General features: G+C 43.1%; 1 protein-coding gene across 2 annotated transcripts in view; it reads right to left on the bottom strand.

The window, feature by feature from the left end:
- LOC110526410 (unconventional myosin-Ie) overlaps window positions 1-18088 on the bottom strand; it is a 55264-nt gene that overhangs the window by 23831 nt on the left and 13345 nt on the right. For both annotated transcript variants that reach the window (XM_090238668.1, XM_090238669.1), the window contains exons 2-5: window positions 8969-9112; window positions 7646-7735; window positions 6961-7055; window positions 3177-3264 (exon numbers count right to left, since the gene is read on the bottom strand). In XM_090238668.1, the coding sequence (XP_090094794.1) occupies window positions 3177-3264; window positions 6961-7055; window positions 7646-7735; window positions 8969-9112 (417 nt within the window). The remainder of the gene's footprint in view (window positions 1-3176; window positions 3265-6960; window positions 7056-7645; window positions 7736-8968; window positions 9113-18088) is intronic.

The raw sequence follows: 18088 nt of genomic DNA, 5'->3' as shown, positions 1-18088 counted from the left end.
CAATGGGGCAGGAAGGGTATTGAGAGAGGTAGGGGGTTTCCAACACAATGGAGACCTTATTCAATAAAACAATAGAAATTCCAAGGGCAATGTCTGTAATATACTACATAGACCGCACATAGACTTATTTTAAATACATTCTTCAACAAATGTTACAAGCACATTTTTCAGTACATCTTAAAATTATTTAAAAGATGCAAGGCACATAAGACTCATAGCCAGTAACAATGCAGAACCATGTACAGTACATTCAAAAAGTATTCAGAACCCTTCCCCTTTTCCCCATTTTTTTACGTTTTTCTAAAATGGATTAAATCATTTCCCCCCCTCATCAACCGACACACAATATCCCATAACGACAAAGTGAAAACAAGGTTTGTTTGCAAATTTAAAAAACAGAAATACCTTATTTCCATAATATTCAGACTAGAGGTCGGCCGATTAATCGGAATGGCCGATTAATTAGGGCCGATTTCAAGTTTTCATAACAATCGGAAATCGGTATTTTTGGACGCCGATTTCCGATTAAAAACATTTCCAATTACATCTTTATCTAGCTAGGCAAGTCAGTTAAGAACACATTCTTATTTTCAATGACGGCCTAGGAACGGTGGGTTAACTGCCTTGTTCAGAGGCAGAACGACAGAGTTTCACCTTGTCAGCTCAGGGGATCCAATCTTGCAACAATACAGTTAACGAGTCCAACGCTCTACCCATTGTACTCCACGAGAAGCCTGCCTGTTACGCGAATGCAGTAGAAGCCAAGGTAAATTAGCTAGCTAGCATTAAACTTATCTTATAAAAAACAATCAATCATAATCACTAGTTATAACTACTAATCCAGTTTAGCAGGCAATATTAACCAGGTGAAATTGTGTCACTTTTCTTGCGTTCATTGCATGCAGAGTCAGGGTATATGCAACAGTTTGGGCTGCCTGGCTCATTGCGAACTAATTTTCCAGAATTTTACGTAATTATGACATAACATTGAAGGTTATGTGCAATGTAACAAGAATAGTTTGACTTAGAGATGCCACCCGTTAGATAAAATACCGAACGGTTCCGTATTTCACTGAAATAATAAACATTTTGTTTTTCAGTTTCTGGATTCTACCATATTAATGACCAAAGGCTCGTATTTCTGTGTGTTATTATGTTATAATTAAGTCTGATTTGATAGAGCAGTCTGACTGAGCAGCAGCAGGCCCGTAATCATTCATTCACACAGCACTTTCGTGCATTTTGCCAGCAGCTCTTCGCAAGCACAGCGCTGTTTATGACTTCAAGCCTATCAGCCTAATGGCTGGTGTAACCAATGTGAAATGGCTAGCTAGTTAGCTGGGTGTGCGCTAAAACCGTTTCAAACGTCACTCGCTTTTAGATTTGGAGTAGTTATTCCCCTTGTGCTGCAAGGGCCGTGGCTTTTGTGGAGCGATGGGTAATGCTTCAGTATTGTTGTAACTGTCATTATTACAAATAAAAAATATAAAAAAATCGTCTGATTAATCGGCAACGGCTTTTTTGGTCCTCCAATAATTGGTATCAGTATCGGCGTTGAAAAATCATAATCGGCCGACCTCTAATTCAGACCCAATGTTATGAGACTCAAAATTGAGCGGTGCCTCCTGTTTCCATTGATCATCCTTGAGATGTTTCTACAACTTGACGGAAGTCCACCTGCGGTAAATTCAAATTATTGGAAATTATTTGGAAAGGCACACACTGGTCTATATAAGGTTCCACGGTTGACAGTATATGTCAGAGCAAAAACCAAGCCATGAGGTCGAAGGAATTGCCGGTAGAGCTCCGAGACAAGACTGTGTCGAGGCACAGATCTGGGGAAGGTTACCTTAAAATTTCTGCAGCATTGAAGTTCCCCAAGAACACAGTGGCCTCCATCATTCTTAAATGGAAGAAGTTTGGAACCACCAAGACTCTTCCTAGAGCTGGCCGCCTGGCCAAACTGAGCTATCGAGGGAGAAGGGCCTTGGTCAAGGAGGTGACCAAGAGCCAAATGGTCACTCTGAAAGAGCTCCAGAGTCCCTCTGTGGAGGTGGGAGAACCTTACAGAAGGACAACCATCTCTGCAGCACTCCACCAATCAGGCCTTTATGGTAGAGTGGCCAGACGGAAGCCAATCCTCAGTAAAAAGCACGACAGCCCACTTGGAGTTTGCTAAAAGGCACCTAAAGTACTCTCAGACCATGAGAAATAAGATTATCTGGTCTGATGAAACCAAGATTGAACTCTTTGGCCTGATTGCCAAGCGTCACTTCTGGAGGAAACTAGGCTCCAAGCTTGTAGCGTCATACCCAAGAAGATTCTAGACTGTAATCGCTGTCAAAGGTGCTTCAACAAAGTACTGAGTAAAGGGTCTGAATACTTATGTAAATGTAATCCTTTTTTTTGTTGTAATAAATTTGCAAAAGAAATCTAAAAACCTGTTTTTGCTTTGTCATTATGGGGTATTATGTAGATTGATGAGAGAAAAAAAAACAATTTAATCCATTTCAGAAAAAGGCTGTAACATAACAAAATGTCAATATTTTCCGAATGCACTGAACATTGAAAATGTACAGTAATTAGTCATACACCGTTTTCCACATGACTCACTGAGAGCATGATAGCTAACATTAGCTTTGAACTTGAAACCTTGACTAATAATAATAATTCCAGGGTGGAAAAAGCACTATACTAATCAGACTAAAAAAATGACTACCATCACAATTGCGTCTGAGTGTTAGCGTCTTGTGATCCAGCTTATATTCCTACAGACTGGAAATTCCAAGCCCTTTTCAGTGGGCCAATAATACCAGGGAGGCTGGTGGAGAGGGGTGGCTTGGGGACAGGACATCTGCTGAGTAGGATGGGGGCCAGATGGCTGCTGGAGGGGGGGGGTTGGGAAGGAGGGCATTTGGGGGTTGGATGGGCTGATGATGGATTGATAATGATAATGGGAGATTGGAGGGAGGGATGGCAGGAGATGGTTTGGGTGGTGCGGAAAAGGGAGGTTTAGACAGGAAACAGCAACCGGTCATTAGGATGGACTGACCTAATAAGGTACATTGTAAATGACAGTGGATGTGTGTGTGATCGTCTGAGATGAATCACATTTTCACAACTGTAGTTGAGCGGTGTTTTACGGTGTAAAATGGAAGTAGCTTCTCTGGGCTCACCTGCACTTTGGGTCCTCCTCCAGATACTCTGGAGATGTAGCCCATGATGTATTTGGCTGCTACCGTCTTCCCTGCACCACTCTCTCCACTGAAACACAAAGTAGAGAGGTCAGAATGGTGCATATAACAGGGCAGTCCTCTGAAACACAAGGTAGAGAGGTCAGAACGGTGCATATAACAGGGCAGTCCTCTGAAACACAAGGTAGAGAGGTCAGAACGGTGCATATAACAGGGCAGTCCTCTGAAACACAAGGTAGAGAGGTCAGAACGGTGCATATAACAGGGCAGTCCTCTGAAACACAAAGTAGAGAGGTCAGAATGGTGCATATAACAGGGCAGTCCTCTGAAACACAAGGTAGAGAGGTCAGAACGGTGCATATAACAGGGCAGTCCTCTGAAACACAAAGTAGAGAGGTCAGAACGGTCCATATAACAGGGCAGTCCTCTGAAACACAATGAACAATTCAAGGATGTCCACGTTGTTGTCAACTGTATCATAACAAGTAAATGAGAGTATACACTTTCTCTGTGGAAATTCAACTGAACTGCGAAGCTGAAGAAGAAGTTACAGATTTATGGTACCAGACAGTATGTTAAATAACACTCCATGAAAATCTCCTCTAAGCCTGGTTTTAAGAGGGTCAGTAGGGGTTTACCAAAATGCTCCTTTATTGTCTCTTCTTATCCCAATTAGCATGAAGGTGGCCTACTATTGAAGGAGGGGATTTCTCAATTTGACCCATGCCTCTTTTCTCTTCTCTTTAATGTGCGATGTAGGAACAGAAGTTGAGCCAGTCATAAATGCTCTTCCTCTAATTCTCCCAGCTGAGCCAAACCCTTCACTTCAAATCAACTTTTTTCAAACATCCAGAATTACCAGGTGAAATGCCATTTCTTGACTTCCTGTCCACAGAGACTCCACTTCCTATATTCACTCAGCTCTCCATCTCGGTGGTTTATGCCAACCAAAATCAGACTCATCTCAGCAGTAAACCTACCACTCTAGAAGGGGCTAATAACACTAATCCTGTTTTGTCACATTTGCCCAGTTTCTTTTCTTCCTTCTCTTTCCTCAACCTCTCCTTGTATTTTTCCTCCTGTCCTTTCACTTCACCAGGGTCATACTTATTTAGACATATGTGGTTTGGCAGTGGATGACAGAGGAGTCTGTTTTTTTATTTCATTTTTGAAGGGGAGTCATGTCGGTAATGCCCTTCTGAGACGACCCAGCTGCAGACCGTTTGAGGACGCCATAAGAAGTCATCAAAGCAACTCTATATGCTTATTCATCTCCCTTAGGCCGATCATAGTCTGCTCCTCTATAGTATTCAGTCTAGCTTGCTACACAGCTATTCAAAACCAAAACAACTATAATAATTCTAGATATAGACTACAATGCACTCAAAATACAGTCAGTACACTGACTAGCGACCAAATGTGACCCAATGTTCCCTCTAATCTTTGCCAATAAGCATTTGTAGGACCTTAACCCTTAAGAGAACCCATCTGAACACGGTGGATTTATGGGCATGCTCTTTTCATCTGGAGCAGGCTAGGGGCTGGAGTTTGAATCACATCCTATTTTTACCCTCCTGAGGGGTGCGCCCATTGTTGTAATTACACAGCACGCAGATGCTTAACACATTGTTGACTTCCTCTCCCATTTATTGGCCAAACAAGGACAGAATGAGAGTCATGTCGTTATAGAAGGCTTACTGTAAAGTACTACATTCAGCGCTGAATCACTGGGCTCACTGATGTCACTCACAGCTCAGCTTGACAAAGAAAGCACCTGAAGTGATCATTACAGACATCAGCTATGGAATACATGCTGAGTATGATGTGGGCCGAGGGATACTAGTTATGCATATTTGTATGATTAGGCACATTGTGTTCCCAAGCCACTACCGTATGACACAAGTGGGCGGGCGTACACACACACACACACACACACACAAGGTGTGACTGAAGTATGGCTTCATTTCAACTTGTTGGATAGCATAATTTCCTGCAACTGAAGGGTCCATCCATTAACAGAGACAAACTGTAAAACTTAGATGGATTCTCCATTTCCCATGTCATTGTTCCCATGAAACAATGACCCATTACTAAGCATGTCATATCAATGGGGGAGAAAATACACTTCCCTACATTAATAAGCAGAAGAAAACTGTTATATGAGCAGAGGGCCACCCTTTCCCGGGATAGATCTGTAAACTCACTGGCCAGAGCCTTGATAAGAAAGGACGGCAAAAACTGTGCACAACAGAAATGGTGCCATGTGATTCGAAATATTGCAGCGTCAGTGTTTGTAGAAGCGCAAGCACTTCTATATATGAAATGATGGCATCATTTGTGTTTTAACCACTCAGGGAGTTAGTTACTTAGCTTTCCTCTCCCAAACATTTGAGTGCAGACAAATAGGTGAAGTCAGACATTGACAGAAAGCCCAGTCAACACCACTTGACCACGTCAGATGACTCATGTCATGTTGAATGACTTCTTTAATAAGTGGGGAAGAAAAAGGTCCAACACAGTACAGTGCTGACCACACTGCCTGGACAGCAATTTCATGGAGGGCTTTGTTTGCTGACCTGGTGCATCACAAATCCACTTCCATTCCTTTCATGTGGGAATCTGTACTGGCAGCTGTCTAAACAACGGGAGGAAAGTGCTGAACCAGGGGACATTCGCCATGAGGTAAGCACTACAGTAACCGTCCGGGCCCTGGGCCTCAGGTGACTGGCCCACAACATAAAGCCTCAACTATGAGACAACACTTTTCCCTTGGGAGGCCTCCTCCCATGGGAACCCATTGTACAGTCATGTTACCCACTATAGGCTTCACAACACTAGGGAAGGATTTCTGGACTACCACTAGCTTCCAGGAATCCAGGGCTGTGACCAAACACATTTTAATGGCCAGTTAGGCTATTTTACATTTCCTTCTTGACCACTGCTTGGTAAGACAGACTTTGGTTTGATTCAATCATATTGCTTTCAACTGTCAAGTCTTTTCAGCTGAGTGGTCTAAAGTGGAAAGGAAGCTATATTTGGGGCATAGCCAAAAAGTCCATTACATTTTCAAACAGTCTTGTGATCCTCTGTCTGTCTGAAGCGAATAATCCGTATCCATGTATAATATACAGTATACTCCCAAATGTGTTAATTGTCACTACTCATCCGCTCTCAATCCATGACAGCAGAGGAACAATTCCTGTTTTATAAAAGCAGGAAGCTAATGCATAAACAGACGCTGTGTTTTGTTTTCATTCTACATCCTGAGAATGTTTTCTAAAATCAACCAGCTGACACAAGAAAAGAGACATGAGGCCATTTATTTTAGACTTGAAGGTGTACTTTCCCAGTGTGCCTTTCCCAGTGTGCCTTTCCCAGTGTGCCTTTCCCAGTGTGCCTTTCCCAGTGTGCCTTTCCCAGCAGGCTGTGATATGAGGAGGGTGGATTAAGACTGGTTGAAGAACCTTGACTGAGTAGGGCACTGTCATTCAGCAGTACTCCTCCCAGTCAGGTGGTGGATCCTGTTGGTTCCCTTCCTATCTATTATCATCACATTCAACAGCAGCACTCTTCCACCTGTGTCACCATGCAGTCTCCTCCTACCCCTCCCTGCCTCTCGACTTCTGCCTCATTCACAGGCATTTCCCACATACCAGCTCTGTTGTTATGGTTTTCAGTTGTCACCCTTTCTCCCCATGCACAAACACTGAAAGGGAGGGGATGTGCCTGAGACATAATAACGAGAAAAGCAGGCAGGCAGACTCACCTGATGATGACACACTGGTTCTCCCTGTCGATCATCATGTTTCTGTACATGTTGTCTGCCAGGGCGTAGATGTGAGGAGGGTTCTCATACTGGGCCTGGAGGTTCAACAGAGATCATGACCTAAGAATATCTCATGAAAAAACTGTGTGGGTCCATTTTCTTGGTCCTAAGTGGAAAACTGACTGTAAAGGCAAGACTGTAAAGAATTAGGAGTAATTTGTGTAATGAAGTAATAAAGTCAGAGGGCTAACTGTTTTTATCAAACATAGTTAACGTCTGATTTGGCAGCCAAGTCCACTTTCAGTACGCTGGCCAAGAACACCTTAAACAATACAGACTTAAACAGGCTGTACTGAAGGTATTGCCAGGCCTTTTCAACGGGTAAGGCATGTTTCTAAATCTGCACCAACTGAGGGGTGCTGCTGGAAAAGGTATTTGAAGCACACCTAACCCAGTTCATTTAAAACTTTGTTCTTTCTACTGATAACATCATCCTAAAAACATGACTTATCTTAACTTTTCCAAGTACAATTACTCTTAGCTGCTATGAGGTATGAGGTGACGTTGTGCAAACAATTAGGATACAAGTTGAATACATTCATAGCAGAGTTGTATTTTTTCCCAAATAGAAAAACCTTTTGGTACCCTGTCTCATACTCCTGTCGAAAGAGAAAAGGCTGCTCACCGCGCCCTGATACATCTCCACTTCCTTGTCTCCAAAGTATGGCATCTGCTTGAACGGATTAACAGAGATGAGCACAGGGCCAATGTAAGTCTGTAGAGGTTATGGGTTAAGGGTCATACTAATGACACATAAGTACCATTAATATCAACTGTTCAGGTCCCAGTGACTCACATGGTCAAAGGAAAAAAGAACACTAAGAATTCCCAGAGCTCACTAGTCATCTGCATTGAGCACCAATGACAACCCTCCCCTCATTTTACTCTTTAAGACAATGCAGTTTCAGAACACATTTATAAATCTTGACGGAGTCTCTCTTGGAGTAGATGGAGAAAAATGACCTAACTGTGAGTAATTGGGCCCATGACGTCATTGCAATGTGCATCTGTGTGGTAGCACTGGAGTGTGTGGTGATTGGACACAAGCCTTGTAAAGACACAGTGTTCACACATCAGAGTGAACAGCCCAGCAGTGTAGTGATGTGAGGTTTTGGCCCTGCAGCCCAAAGCAGCTCCCGGCACATAAAGCTGGTATTGAAGGCGCCCTGCAGTGACCCCAGCCCCAGTACGCCACTGGCTGGAACACTCTGTGTTGATGCTATTTTCTGACCAAAATCAGAGGATTGACTCAGAGTTTTCAATCTAAAACGGCCAGCATCTGCTCAACTCTATAATCCAAAAGACTGCCAGGACACAGATGAGGTTTTAATTAATGAGCTCCTTCGAGAACTTTCAACATTTTCCATCAAAAGGGTCATTCAGAGACCCAAACATTTCAACACTACTTGGATACATTATATGGGCACAAGAACAAAACTTTTAACCTCAATATATTCTTGAGGTCTGTAAGAGTGAAGCTGAATACTCTTCTTAGGGATTGTATAGGCCTACGGGGCTGGGGCATTTACAGATCTGGCCCTGAATGCTCTCAGCACAGCCACACAAAACCATTACTGTTGTAGGAAAGTAGCTGCACTGCTCACATTCACTGTGCAAGGCATACTGTACATTTCCAACCTCTTTCCATATTGCTGCATGGTGAGATTAAACCAGAGTGAACCTGATTAAGATCCATTCCAGCCTGGTGAAGGAAGCTGAAGTCAGGGGTCCAGATAGGGGCGCAAAGAGGCCCGTCTCCCCCTCGCCACTGGCGGTACATGGTGGGAGTAGCCCAGTGTCTGGAGCCTCAAACACTAGATCATTAATCTGAGTTATTACAGCACTGGGAATGGTCACTCAGCTATTCTAGGAACAGTGGGAGTGTGTCTACGGTAGGGCTTAGCCATTCTTCATCGAGGTGTGAACGGTGTGTGAATGTGAAGGATACAAAGATGTAGTCGTCCATGTATCTCTTCTTGAGGTTGTCCACAATGGCGTCCTCGTTGATCTTGGAGAGGAGCACCATGTCGTCCACTCCACTCTGCTTGACATTGTGGCTCTGCCAGTGGTACCGGTAGTGGCCCCGGCTCCCCTGGAACACACAGAACACAATACACATCTGTTAGTGCCTTCAGACTACTAGTGCCTTCAGACTGCTTGCAGCTGCATCAAACTATAAAGGACAGAATAATATCTAGGCTAGGAGTTTTTCCCTGACCGCGTGACCTGACCAGGAAAAAAAAATAATGGTCCTATAATCTCATAGAAACTTAATTAGCAGAAGCTTACCCTTACCTAGGACTGAAATCATCACATTTGGTGAGAGTACTAGAGTAACCTTTTAGCAGAACACTGTCCAACAACTGAAATGAACTTGGGCTTTCCCCTGAGTAACTCATTTTCACCCATGCAGAGTTTTGATATTTTTTAAAACTTCTAATAGGTGCAAGGTCAGGATTCCCAAAAGTGCTTTCAGTGTGTTGTTGGCTCTTTGATGTTGGCTCTTTGATGTTGTGTTCTGACTGCTGTCAGACCTTTCCCTTTACCTCCCTCTCTCTTCCTCTCCTACCTCCGTATCAGTTAGCTTTTGTTTTCTGAGAGCGGGTCTCCAGAAAGCTTAGGCCATTCATCATGTGCTGTGAGTCAATGTCATCTGGCTACTGGGGAAAGGATTACAATGTGCTGTGAGGAGTGAGTCTTATTCTCCTGGATGGAGAACCAATTAAAGCCACAGACCAGATCCAGAACATTACTCAACACTGGACACATCTCAATGCCATTTAACGCTCTGTTTGCCTCCTGATTCCACTGAGAAAGAGCATTTACCCCCCCCCCCCCCCCCCCCCCCCCCATATTCTATTCTAGTATACCGTTCAACTGGAGTGCAGCTTTACATACTGTACAGCTGAACAATTTGTATTTCTACGCCTGTTTTTTCTTCCTGGTTCTGGAATGCTTTGTTTCAACTTTTGAAGTGGTTCAGATTGGAAAGGGCTGGTGCATAGATTAGATGGCAGCAACACTTCCATATTTCAGATTCCATAGGCTACAGCAGACTGAATGCTGCTGAATAACAAGTAACAATCACTTGTTAAATGGAGATTTGTGGTTGAAGACAAAAAGCACAGTTGCACTAAGATGTACTTTCTCTACCAAAGCAACACAGAGCAAAACCATGGTGAAATGACATTAAAATAAAGTAACACCACAGTAGATTTAACACACCAATGGAAAGCCATGGTAACTTTCAGTAATTGACTTGTACAAAGTCAAGGCAGAGAGACTGCTCAAATGAACCATTAACGTTCTCAGGGGTGGCTCAATTTTCTTACACCAACAAAATAAATACCACAACCTCTCTTTACAGACTCACTCTTAGCATGGAACATAGTGAGTAATGTTAATAGCTTCTCAGACTATTTCTATGTGCATTTTCACTCAGGAGCCAAGACATAAATTACTGCTCCATTAATTTTCCAGACGGTTCCCATTATCATGTTTTACTACTTTTTTTAAAAACAGAAGAAGAAAAGGCTGATTTCTCCTCTCATTGGCACACTAAGCAGGGTGCATTACATGTGATTCCATACCCTGGGAGCTCATAAACACCTCAATGGAGGTGTGTGAATGAAGAGAATATTGATGGGACACTGGGAAATTGGTGTCTCAGGAATTTGAAGATATACAGCGCATTCAGAAAGTATTCAGATATAACAGAGACGCTAAGTATCATATTATTTAGCGATACTTAGCGTCTCTGTTATATTTCCATACTCATCTGAAATCCAACACATCAGCTTCATCTCATTGTCATGCTCTAATGCAGTAGCAATGACATTAACTGCATTGTGCTTGGAATCTACTACAGATGTTGCAGTTGAGCCCACCACAAATACGCATAAAACAGCCCAGATATATAGACCAACCCCAGGCAAATGTTATTAGAGCCAGCACCATGTATGCTGTAGGACACAACCCTACATCCCAAAATGAAAATGAAGTACCACACTAGGCTATTTAGAGTGCTATATTTATCCTGTTGCTGCTTTGTTGGGAATGATAATGTTCTACTTGAAGAGGGGAGAGGACGTAAGCCGGAAACACAGGAGTCAAAAGTTCAGAGTATTTTCCATGGGGGTTAGAGGAGAACATTGGGTACATTGAGATGTTTCAAATAATTTGCTATTATTTTCTAATAACTTTCATCAATATGCACCAATAAAATAGTTCATAAACATTTATAAGAATGTATAATAGCTTATTGATGACAGTGGTTATAAAACCAATCATTGTGACTGCTTGTTGGATGCTGTGCCATAAACTGCTAATGTGTGGCTCTGGTTGAAACCTACCTATGTGTTTTGACTGAGATCTAGTCTAAGGCAGGATGCTGTTCTCTCTGGTAAATGATTCCCCAGGTTAGTGGAAAAGTTGAGGTGACTCAGTCCGTGCTGAAGGTCGGAGAGCATACAGTCCCTTAGGAGACAGATTGGACTGGGAGCTACCAATAATAACATCACCATGGAACCAGCACTGACTTCCCTCTGAGTACATCTTAACAACCATCTTCTACACACAGACTGCCCTTAGTAACAGCATACTACAGAGCATCAGTCATAACTAATGATCTTTGCTTATGTACAATTCCAGTCAAATATTATGTGTTTGACAGATGTCAAAACAACCTTGATCCCAGCAAGTATGATTGGGACCTCTGTCCAAAGAGATCTAGGATTAACCTGATTCATTACTTAATCTCATTCTCTTTCGGAAATAACAATCAACTCCTTAAAGTCTCCCAGGTTTGGGACCAGACCTTTTCCTTAAAGTTATCCCGACAGCAGTTGAGGAATTTCTGCACCAACCCCAGATTCATAATGCCAGGCTTTTTTTCATGCAAATACCATTACCATATATGGAGAGTGCCGAGCAGAGCTGAACTCAGGAAATGGCTGGGTTTGATTCAGTACAACAGGCCCCCCCCCCCCCCCCCTCCATTCCACACTTTTACTCTGTTCTCCTTTTCCAACCTTGGATTTGACACAGAGCCCACCATGTGTTAAGAAGACCACTTTCTGGGTGCTGCACTCTACTACAGAACTGGATCTCTTTCCAGTAACAATCTATGAGAATAAACTCTCCTCCATTCGATAAATATGATTATCTTTTACTAGCCTAGGTTATTGATGACTTCAAAATTATTATTTGATTGTTTGAAGATTTGAAACATGAAAATATGACATTTGAAACAGCTTCAAATATGTCTTTCACAGTCTTGTCAACTGAAAAGATAAATTGAATAACTGTGTGATATCATATTACAAAGCAATAAAAAAGGCTAATGTGCAGCCCCCTCCCTCCCTCCCTCCCTCCCTCCCTCCCTCCCTCCCTCCTTCCCACAGCTGCCTTGCAGGCTGAGCTGTCCAGCATGTTGTGGTTTGGCCAACACCAAGCAAAGACTCAGGGCTGTCATCAACAGATTAAGATAGGGTTTGTTAATGAAGTGATGGTCTTCAGTGCAAACTGCAGGAGAGAGCCTCTTGGTCCTGACGAAGACAGAGGCTATTGGATGTCTACAGTAAACCTCACTAAGACACAAACCCAGCTGCAGTGTCCAAAGCCGGTTTGCATGTACATGGGAAATGCCCCATAGCTAAACTCTACTAAAATGCTGGCATCTTGGTGGATATTGCTTGGGATGTGGCCAGGATCAGGCTACAAATGTATTTTGTTCATGCAAGGGTTTCACTCAGTGTTGGATAAGTGCAAACATGTGCTACCATGTAGCAGTTCAGCTGACCTGATTTCTGAAAGCAGCTCTGTTCTGAGTCAGGTTGCCCTCCCCAGAGAAGGATTATGATTTTATCAAATATTTTTGATTTCATTTAAACAGTTTTGAGTAGCTTTGGACAGATGCACATATACTAAGTCTTACAGTATGAAATGCTATCATGCATTTTGTTGATTAAAAAATCCCCCCCCCCCCCCCCCCCCCCACTACCACTACCACAAACCGAAAATACTCTGTGATCCTCCACACCACCCACACTATATCTAGCATTGGAAGGCATGATGTCAGTTAGTACTTCCTGTCTCCATGACCCCGGGTCACAGCCAGGTCACACAGCCATACATCAGCTATGACCTTTGCAATTGTAACATCCATCTTTGGTGCGTACTAATTGATTCTTGAAGACTATAACTTATAAATGCCTCATGAGCTTAGATAAACTGTCGTACCACTTCACAGAACCCAAGATATCAGCTTGTTTTACTTCAATGTTTGTAAACAAAGTAAATGTAAACAAACCCGATATAGCCTCAAAACATGGTTAAAACTATAATGTTGATATCATGGATGTCCTGGCATCCATAGCGTGGTCTATGAATTTGAGAGTGGTTTCTCCAGCCCCATCTCTCAACGTTTTACCGAAACAGGGGCGCTTTGTTATTATTTCAACTCCGGATTGCCCCTTTAACTGACATAAACTAAATAGAACTAAATCAAGGCCAACACTAAGCAGTGCTTCCACCTGGACTCTATCACTGCTCTGGATCAACTGCTGAATCTGCACTTTTAAAAACCACTCATTTCAGAGCAGTGCCAGGAACAGAGTGCTGACAGAGAGTAAACCTTCCACAAGTCAAGAGGAGAAAACAAAGCAATCAAAGAGAGAGGTTGAAAAACCCTGGATGATGATTGAGAATACTGTGGTGTCTCTAATATTAGAGACAGTAATCTGAACAGTCTGAATCATCATCCGGGGTATTTCAAGATGAGAAAAGAGAAGTAACAATACGCAGCAGCGTGGGGCTGTTGCCATGCACCGCTTCTCCATGGGATGGGATATTCATTAGGGTCACAGAGCACCCTAGACAGCAGCCTCTTTCTCAGCTGGGTCTGGACCCAGACTGGACCATGGGCACCATGGCAGCGCCTGCTGTCTAAGTGGCAGCAACACCCAGGGTACAGCCAACGGGGAGCCAGCTTCACCACTGCTCAGCACCATGCCAGTAGAGGAGACATCCATGCCAAGCCTAAGAACACTACCCAGACTTGGACTTATAGTTGTCTCGCGTCAATAAGTAAAAACATTTCTGACCCTGTCTGGGTCTCTTAGCCTGGCAGCCATAACTACCCATTAATGAAAATACCCAGAGCCCAATGCCAGTGGAAACAGTCCCCGCTACCAAAGCTCATGAAAATGTGACTTACACCGAATAGAGTCAATTCAGTGTTTGTCTGAGAGACATTAACACCTGTAAACATGCAGTTAGTTATTTTCAATGACAGCCTAGTGGGTTAACTGCATTGTTCAGGGGCAGAATGACAGACTTTTACCTTATCAGCTCAGGGATTCAATCTTGCAACCTGTGGTTACTAGTCCAACGCTATAACCACTAAGCTACCTGCCGCCCCAGGTTTGGTCTATATCTATTAGGTATAAGTGGTAGACATGAGAATCCAGGCTGCAGTGCTTCTCATTCTGCTGTGAAAGCTTACCCTGAAGTCACCTGCTTAGAAAAGATATACCAACATCAATAATGCAGAGAAAGCCACCACTACTCCTTAACTGTCTAAGTTCTTATACTGTTTATCTGGGCCAGGGCTGACGTACATGTTGAATAAGCGTTTACGTAAGACAAGGCCCTATTTTTCTAAGAGTTTGTTACATAATTGTACTAAATCAACTCTAGATGGTAGCTGAGGGTAGTGTGGACTGGAGAGAGCTGTAGCCTCCAGGGCAGGGCTAGGTAGGGCTGGGCAGGGCTAGGTAGGGCTGGATAGCTGGGTGCCTGTGTCCTCCCCAGGGAGAACAAACAGAAAGATAAGGAGAGGTGTAAGCTGAGATAGAGGAACCTCTCTTGAAACCTCTCCTCCTATGTAGCTATCCATGGAAACTCATGTGAAATGTCATATATCATGAGAATACATCTACAGTTTATAATTCCCCCTTAAATACATGACAATGTTTATGACTAGACACACAAAAATAATAATGAAATGTAATAGCACATGCTATGCACATGCTATGTTATAGGGTGGAACTTAGAAAGACTAAAAAAAGCTAGATGTCGCCATGGGTAGGCCTACTCTTTTAAGAACAGCCACACTATTTTTCTTGCTGCTTGAATGCAAACAAACCATTTGCAGCGGGCTCTCATTCGTACCAATGATTTTCTGTGCCACACAGCGGCTGCTATTTATCCAGAGTCTCAGATTTCAGTCACACAGCTTCCAGCTAGGAGCCCTCGACTAGGAAGGGAATTCTTGCAAATGTCCAGCGACAATAATATAAATGATATATTTATGCAAAGACAATATCTCCCTGGTCTCAGTTTTTGTATGGCGGTTTGCTCTCTCTGTCAAAGAGAACCTTCCCTCCTTCTTTTTCAGCTTGCCATACATTACCGGGTAGATGCGTGCCACACATAGAATTCCCTGAACTAGACCTAAGTGGGTCCCATGTCACTGCTTAACATTGCTGTGGCAACAACATTCACTCCCTGTAAAATCAGGTAGACCTCAATTAACTCCTGTAAACATTGCTGATAATAAAATGCCATTGTGTGAGGTGTGACACCTGTAGGGATACCCTCCCATTCCCAACAAGTAATACCATACTGCAGAGTTCCCTAATAGGCAGCCCGCGGGCCAAATTCAGCCCCTGGATGATTTTATTTGTCCCCCCCAAGTTCTCTTGGCAAAAAAAAAAAAAAGACAAAAAAACTTTTGTTGTTGGACATAAAATACTGTAAAATCACCAGAAAATCAGCTGAATGTCATTTAAATTTAGGAAATCTGTTCCCAAGTTTTCCTACACATAAATAGAGAGGCATATGTGATTTTATCCCAATGTAATCAAGGTTTGAAATCTTTTTGTTTTTGTCAAATACTGTTTGGGATTCTTGCCGACCATCCACTCAAGGATAAATCGGCCCACAGCTGAATGTAATTGGGGTCTCCTGCTATACGGTCATTCAATATCCCTTTACTGTGGAACACATCTGGGTGGTCTGACATTCATACTCATTCATAAGGGATAATGGTAGCACTCTCTAGGAGTCAGTATTGGAATAAAACGTCGAGCTACAACACTGCCAGTTAGCAATGTGTTTTTATAGTATAAATTACCACTCTAAATTATGTTTTCTCAAAAGAGAAAGAAAACCCCTATGACTGAAGGATTATACCAAATACTGCTTCTCAGCTGTGAAATCACCTGCTAGTCAGGAGCCAACCACTTCTCATAAATCCATTGCACCCTTCAATATCCACTGGGTATCTTGAAGATAGACCTTCAGAAATCAACTCTATAAATCTTTCATGACATGGTAAAGACTCCATCCTCAGGGTCTAAGACACCTTCTGCATCAGTAAGAAGTTTGGTATCTCCTCTTGTGATGAGACTGTTGCCAGGAGGAGAGTCAATTGCCATAAACAGAAAACCCTCTGAATTAGTGAGGCTTTAGCCCAGTAGCAGTCATGGGTTATGGCCTGGACTAATTGGCCCATTTAAAACAGATATATGACAAAGGACCTCCCAGGCCTTGACAGGAGAACTCCTGAATGGGAGAAGGGGAAGAGGGAGGGCCACTCACTGGAAAACACATCAATGCAGCAGGAGTTGTTTTTACAATGTGTACCAAAACTGTCTGGGTTCTGGGCACAGTACTACTGTGGCATAACATGGCTGAAATGAGCCCAGAGTGCCTCAAGTTACCTTGGGATAGGTCTGTGAAGGTCAGACACTGTTCAATTGTGTGGCTGGAGCAAAGAGAGGTGGATGTATATTCTCTAAGACACGTTGAGTGCTTTCATCGCCTGGAATTTTAATCACCGCAATGGAGAGTAAGAGAGATAACTTCGATAGTGACAGAACAGGAGGGATACAGGTGGTGGTGTGACACGTCAGAAAGAAATGCGAAAGAGAACCTCGTCATAAGGGGTGTGGCTGGCTGAGTGTGTAGAAAAGCATGCCTTGTGCTTGTTCATGGTATAAATAGAATAATTACCCAGTTTATACATTGGATGTATGGGTCATTTTCCTCCTTTGGCTCCACCAAGTTCATTCCTCTCCTTATGAACCAGTCCTTTCAGGGGGGCAAACAGATGCCTGACATATCGATCAGTCCAACAGGGCAACAGCAGAGAACACATTCATTTCACTAAGAGGACACAGACACATACACCAGCTGTGTCAATAACATCAGTTGTGTGATAAGCCATCCGACAGAGGTGAACTTCTATACAAGTTAATATTTGTTTGTTGGGCCTTGCTGCCACTGTGTACATATATACAGAGAGGAAGCCACACTAGGTGCCAACTGTACAGTAAGTCCAATACTAGAGCGCATAAATTACAGCCTGCCATAAAACTGCCCTGCCTAAACAAAGTTTGACAGATTCATACAAATATACAACAACTTTTAAGAGATATTAGCAGCCCACAAAAGGAAGCATAACCGAGAAGTTAATCAAAACCAGACGTGTGGGAGCTTGACTAAACACTAGCAAGAACTAAAACTCTCTTTCTGCCATCTATTTTTGGACTGAATAAAAAGATTGAACATTCACCATAGTCATACTCAAATTCAACTGGGTGCATGAAAAAAATGTCCTAGGAACAGTAGAGCCAAATTGGGTGATCAATTATCCTAAATGATCATATCTGGCATGGCTCCCAGGAAGGTAGCATCAGAGAGATGAAGGGCTGTGTGTACTCCGGATGGCATAGAAAACAGGCAGACTAACGATGCCGGTTTAGAGCACCTTACGCCAAGGCGCTCCGGGAAATGGGTGCTGGCTGACGACCAAGAGCAGCACAACTCCCATCTGAGCTGACGTTAAACACTCAGGAAGTCATCAACAACGACCTCTCACCAGAAAGCATTCCACCCTCCCCAAGTATGGCCTAATAACCTGGCCTACCCAACAGAACACTGGTAATAACCTGGCCTACCCAACAGAAAACTGGTAATAACCTGGCCTACCCAACAGAACACTGGTAATAACCTGGCTCACCCAACAGAACACTGGTAATAACCTGGCTCACCCAACAGAACA

Source organism: Oncorhynchus mykiss, chromosome 6 (assembly GCF_057628025.1).
Source record: "Oncorhynchus mykiss isolate SJ-2025 chromosome 6, ASM5762802v1, whole genome shotgun sequence".
In the NCBI taxonomy this organism is placed as follows: domain Eukaryota; kingdom Metazoa; phylum Chordata; class Actinopteri; order Salmoniformes; family Salmonidae; genus Oncorhynchus; species Oncorhynchus mykiss.
The sequence above is the reverse complement of the archived record's forward strand: the minus strand, read 5'-3'. Positions and strand labels throughout refer to the sequence as shown.